A 6,000-nucleotide genomic window follows, 5' to 3' on the forward strand; every position below is an offset into this window, starting at 1 on the left:
TAACTTACAAAACAGATTTGTAGAGTGCAAAATGGAGTACTTGAGGGGCAGGGAGAAGTCTGACTTATTCGAGAAATTAGTGGTACTTTTTAGTTAATTACTAGTCAGTTCAGCTGTGAAGCTCTGACTAAAAAGAAAACTGGGAAGACATAAATTTCCTTTATACAGTTAGCAGTTAAAATGTGTTTTACCAGAGAGGAGCCATAGATTCCAGAAGGCTATAAAATTAAATTCTGGGGAGGATGGGAATGCGTAACAGGCTACATTCGTGCTGTGTGTACTACCTAATATAGTCCCTTCCAGGCTCTCTGTTTAATATTTTATGTTCATCTGTAAAAAGGTTCCCTAAGTAAATAAAAATTATCAGCAAAGAGGAGAATACTAAAAATGTCTGTCTTTGTTTTATATGCTGAGAAGATGCCTTAGGAAAATGAAAGAAAACCTCAAGAAGGTTCTGTTTTCCACGAGGAAATCTTTCTGTGAATTTATTTTTCCCCCTAGGCTGACAGTGATTTTACCTGTCAACTCTTTACAAACAAAAATCAAATGACTTGCTTACTGTTTTCCTTTGTAGGATGACATGACTTCCTTTTACAACACTCCCCCACTGGGAAAAAGAGGAACATGCAGCTATTTGACAAAGGTTGTGATGAATTTGCTGCTGGAAGGAGAAGTCAAACCAAGCAATGATGACCCATGTCTGGTTAGCTAGTGAGGAAGGTGTAAGAGGCTCTGTTGAGACACGTTTTCTAGAAGTGTGTTAAGTTTTGTGTTGAAGCTTAGTTCAGGCTGCCATTAATGTATGGACTGGTTTGTTGGTGAGGTGGTTGCCATACCCTTGGCAGTTACTAGACCTCTAGGACACCATAGTCAATCTAATGGTAAGAAATGCTTTAACTAAGTGGAAAAAAGTTCCCATGATTATTATGCCAACTACAATAATAATCTTTACTGAATGATAGAAATAGTTAATGAATTGAAAGTTCGCCACTGCATGTTTTATGATCAAATAACTCATCGAAATGAATCTTTGCTCTTTGGACTAAATTACCAACTTTCAGCCATTAAAATGAATTTGCCAGCTAGAAATGCATACAGAAAACGAAAAGACAGTGAAAGAAGGGTGAACTTAACTTAGTGGCATTGTCATACTAGAAAAAAAATATTAAAATCATAAAAGCAAATCTGCCAGCTAATGTTTTGATTCTCAGAAACTGCATTGTTGATAATATTTTAGTATACAGAGCTGTTGTACAATTTTTACCTTGTAAACATGACTGTGGTTTTGTACTTGTGCTGACTTTAGGGGTTGGGCTAAAATACAATGTCATCTACAACTGATCAGACATTTTCTTTGAGCTCCTGTTAAAAACATGGCGTGTGTAAGATTGTTCAGAAGTATGGACTGTTAACCTAGTTTGTACTAGTAAAAACAAAGTTGAAAATCATTAAATTTTATTTCTGAATTAATGAATATATCTGGACACATTTTTTATTCTCCTGTCCACAATATTAAGTCTATTACTCCTGAATATTTTCAGCTTAACTGATCTGGAGACACAGTGGAAGAGAACCTATGGTATCTACCATTACACATATTTTGCTACCAAATTTACTTAAGCAAACTAATAAAAATAGAAAATAGGTTAAACATTAACGTTTTATGAATCCTGACTGAATGTTACAGTACAGCCCATTAGTTTGAGCCATGGACCAAAAACAGAGTCATTTTTCTGACCAGTCTTATTGTGGAATATAACTTGAGAAGTCAAACTTGCTATGTAAAGGATGCAGCCCATTTGTAGAGTTTTGAAAGGATCCAGGAAACATAGGACAAGCGGCTTCAGTTACAAGTCAAATTGACATCAAATAAATGGATGTGTGAGCACATGGAAAAGTCTGCAGAGTCAGACACATTTCTTATAACTTTGAGGTGTCCTGCCTGGATCTTGTGTAAGAAACCATCTATGCGCTGTTTGGCAAAATTGAGAAGAATGATGTAAAATCTGACCTTACAGAACATCTTAAGGAGAGGGCTAGGACAAGGAGGGAATTACTTGATAAATTAAGTTTATGAAAACATAGTAATGAACCTAGTTTCTAAAACAAGCATAAAAAAAACTTAAACTTGAAGCCTGTGGAGAATTGGGGACTGATGCTTCATAGCTGGAGAAACTGGAAATAAAGAGAAAAAAACCCTTGGACTATTTAATATTTGCTGAAATCTAGAGGAAAGTAAACTGTGTTGTATTTTTAAGAATTTTTAAAAAGTCTGATAAGCTAAGCAAAGTTGCCAGAAACCTGTCACTGTCTTTATGGAAATCACACATCAAATGCAAATAAATATTTGCCGAATGAGTTTTTGTTTCCTACTTAAATGCTGCATATGCAGGATTCTGGTTTTCCCATGCTGCTGAAGGCATTCAGGATCTGTGGCATATGTACCAACTTTGTGTTTCGATGAAATTCCAACTTTATTGTACTGAAAGATACGTTGGGATCAGCAAACCTTGATGTACACCTGCACAGAAGCCAATGTCTGTTTTCTGGCTAAAAAAGCAAAACATAGTAAGAATTAGAACACAGAACTCATATGAATTTTAGAAGTCCCATTTGGCCTACAGAGCCAAAATGTTTTAACAGCTGTACTAGAGACTGACTGAAAATATTAGCACATTCATCCAGGCATGACAAGGTTTAAGTCTGATTTAAAGCTTCTTCTATCACAATGGCAGATTCACTGTGTAAGTTTATTGTACAAGCAACGTCTGTTGGAAACTCCTGACTGAATATCAAATTCAACTACATTTCCAGAGCTATCATTTTAGGAAACATGGTGTTTTCCAGATTTCCTTCCATTTTATTTAAGTCTGAAACAGTCATATTTCAATTTAAAAAAATCAGAGTGTGGGATCCTCTTGATGTCATCTTCAATATGTGATAAACTTGCGGTGCCTTATGGACACCAAATAACATTTATAGGACACCTGAATAAATTTAGCTTTTCGCCAGAACTCTAAAGAGTAGGTTCAGACGTGGTTGTAGCCCGTCTTGGGCATGCATATTAAATAGATGGCATATAAAATCAGAGAAGTCGATACAGTATGACCGCACACTTACAGCAGCACAGAGAGACCACGTTTAAATCAAGGAGAGGCTTTAAGTAGCATGGTAGTATGCAGCCAGATCACAAAACTACTCTATTTCAGAAACTAGAAACATGAATGAAAAATGAGGGAGGAAGGATCAGCAAAACAAAACCAGCAGCATTCAAACAGAAGCAGCAGTACAGCCTCCTACCGTAAACTCCATAAAGCAGCAGGAAGACAAAAGACTCACTGGGATTTGTATTTGGCTCCTATACTCTGGCCTCCCGGAAGCTATACAGGGTGAGGACAAGGTCAGTAGATAAATTATGAAAAACCTAATGCATTTTGAGGGAATCAGATGAGTGTTGAGTCAGCGTCTAGGGGAAAAAGACAGTGTCCTTCCAGGGTAGAAGTCCTTCCCCCACCACATATACCACCATCGGCATTATTCTTCAGCGGGGCTGCTGCCAGCCCACATGACGTCTGTGTGAGTTAGAAAAAGGCACCCTTTCTGGGCACACTCGGCCCTGTGGGCACAGGGTTAGGCACCTTTGTGCCAAGAAAAAGGTCCTTTCGCTGAACAGATACAACCCCATACCAGGACATGTGGCTTAGAGAGCCAAGTGTAAAATGGATTTCAGCCCCCTGTTGCCCTCTTCACTGGGCACCTTAACTGGGCACTGCCACGGTCGTGCTCCCCAAGGGAGGAAATCACTATTGGGAGTAGCCGTTTGATTTTTCATCTGGGAGGGAGGTAGACGAGGAGCAAGGGTGACCACAATCCCCTAGAACCAATTATCTACAACAATAGTCTGATAACAGGTACTGCAGACTTGTGTCCTATTGCCCGAGAGGGGGCTTATGGGCAGTGGTGATTGGATTCGGTGACTACCTTTTTTTTCTGAAGTTTTGTTTTAACGCTGTGAGGCCTGAGTTCATTCTGCCCAATCAAGGGCCTCCTGTTTCCCAGGACAGTGGCTTACAGTGTGAGACCGTTCCCCCTAACAGGGTAAACGTTGGCGTGTGTTATTGCCCGAGAAGGAGGGGCTCTGCTGGAAGCACCTAGGAGAGAACAAAAGAGTTCAGGTTGGGAAGAGGTTCAGAAGACCACCCACACCGTATCTGGGTACCCACAAATTTGCTTTGCTGATCATGAGAAAGATGGAAAGAAGCTGCCTGTAAACTGTGTAAAAATACGATAGGAAAAAAGGAATAGACCTAGAATTCATTCTGAGTATACATCCTCCACAACAAATGCCCTACACTCTAAAATAAATTAAAGAGAAAAGGAATTGATGACAGAAGAAAGCAAAGACAAAATAAGACAATGAGAAAGAAAAATAGAGTTGAGGCAACAAGTTTCATAAATTAGAAACAGCAAAGAACGAAAAATACATAGCTGAAAACTGACTTTCTGACAGGGAAAGCTTGAGATAATTCAGTCAAATACTGAGCATCAGCTATGTGCTGGACACTGTTCTGGCTTGGTAATGGGGAAAAAAGATAAATTTCCTCTCACGGAGCTTATGTTCTAGTTGGTGTTGGGAACACGGGTGACACATGGTAATAAATGCTATGAAGAAAAATGAGACAGGAGGGGGGAGGGGAAGAGTGACAAACATCAGTTTTCCTGTGGTTATGGAAGGTCTCTGATACAGTGGTAGTTTCATAAGAGAGATAATCAGAGTAAATGCTGATGGAAAAGGATAGAGATGGGAGTGGACAATGTTGGTCCAACATAATTGGTACAGAAGGCTGCGTTGACACAGAAGGAAAAAAAATCAAAGATATAAAGTTTTCCCTAAATAAGGAAGAACTAAATCTACAGGTAAAGAGAACACATCATGTTCCAGAAAAATTTGATACAAAATGAGCAACACTGAATCATCTTGGAGAAGTTAAGCCCACAAAACCCATCATCTTCTAGGGTTCAACTTCTCCACGCCAGTTCAATGTCACACAATCAGTGTGACCTAAGACTTTTTTCCCAGCCAGTTGTAAAGGCAAAGAATTCTTCAATACACAGTAACTCAGGAATCATAATACCGTGAATCTTTCTTGAAAATAATACTTGACTAAACCCAGTCAGCCAAGAGAATCAATGTGAATAGTGCAGTAATAGAGAAAACACAATAAATACATAAGAACTACTCATAAATGATTAATCCATTAAAATATTAATAGTAACAACAATGCGATTTACAGTTATAGAAAAGAATGTAAAGGTGACTTGAAAGAAAAACTTAGCAATTTAAAATGATGTAATTAATGGGCTAGGACAGAAAGCTGAGAGCTGGCAGACAAAACTCAGTAGGAGCTGAGAAGGCGTTATAAGTGAGCTAATTTCTTTGTTTTCCACAGCAAGGAGTATTATTCACTTCATTTTTTAAAGTTAATAAATCAAGAAATACAGTTTTTTTTTAAGTTTACTATTTGAAATACAAGTAATTTTAAATTACCACAAGATGTCGGGGAGGAGGGGTGGTATTCAGAAAATTGACCATACAGCACAAGGCAGAAAACAAAATGACAGTCCCTGGATCCCTTGTAACTGCGGCTCTCCGCTTTACCGTCAGACAACATTTAATTAAAAGCAACAAAGCATTAAATCTGTAACTAGAACACACATGGCCTAAATCTATATACGAAACAAAATATCATCATGGCAGAAATTGCTGGACATCTGTCAAGATCCATTCTCCACTTCCATAGTAACAGAATTATAGCTGGGCATATATGGCTGCTCCAATGTACCACACATTGTATTATCTCTCACGGAGCATGGGTTTGTGACCTCAGTGGAATGCTCTCCAGTGGGTTGTGAGCAGAAATAGTGACTGCCACTTGTAGGCCTGGTCCATAAACCTCCCTGCTTGCCCGCCCTGTGCTCTCCCTCCATTCCCGTGGGCTG

At 38.8% G+C, this 6,000-nt stretch overlaps 1 protein-coding gene across 4 annotated transcripts in view; it reads left to right on the forward strand.

Annotated features, from left to right (window-relative positions):
• Positions 1 to 1,474, forward strand: part of PHKB (phosphorylase kinase regulatory subunit beta) — a 211,449-nt gene extending 209,975 nt beyond the window's left edge. For all 4 annotated transcript variants that reach the window (XM_045814695.2, XM_087870408.1, XM_045814697.2 and 1 more), the window contains one exon: positions 575 to 1,474. In XM_045814695.2, coding sequence (XP_045670651.1) covers positions 575 to 712 — 138 coding nt within the window. In that variant the 3' untranslated portion in view covers positions 713 to 1,474. The remainder of the gene's footprint in view (positions 1 to 574) is intronic.
• Positions 1,475 to 6,000: the final 4,526 nt, after the last annotated feature.

The sequence above is a fragment of the Ursus americanus genome, chromosome 21 (genome assembly GCF_024610735.1).
Source record: "Ursus americanus isolate L20-20 chromosome 21, mUrsAme1.1.p, whole genome shotgun sequence".
NCBI lineage: Eukaryota > Metazoa > Chordata > Mammalia > Carnivora > Ursidae > Ursus > Ursus americanus.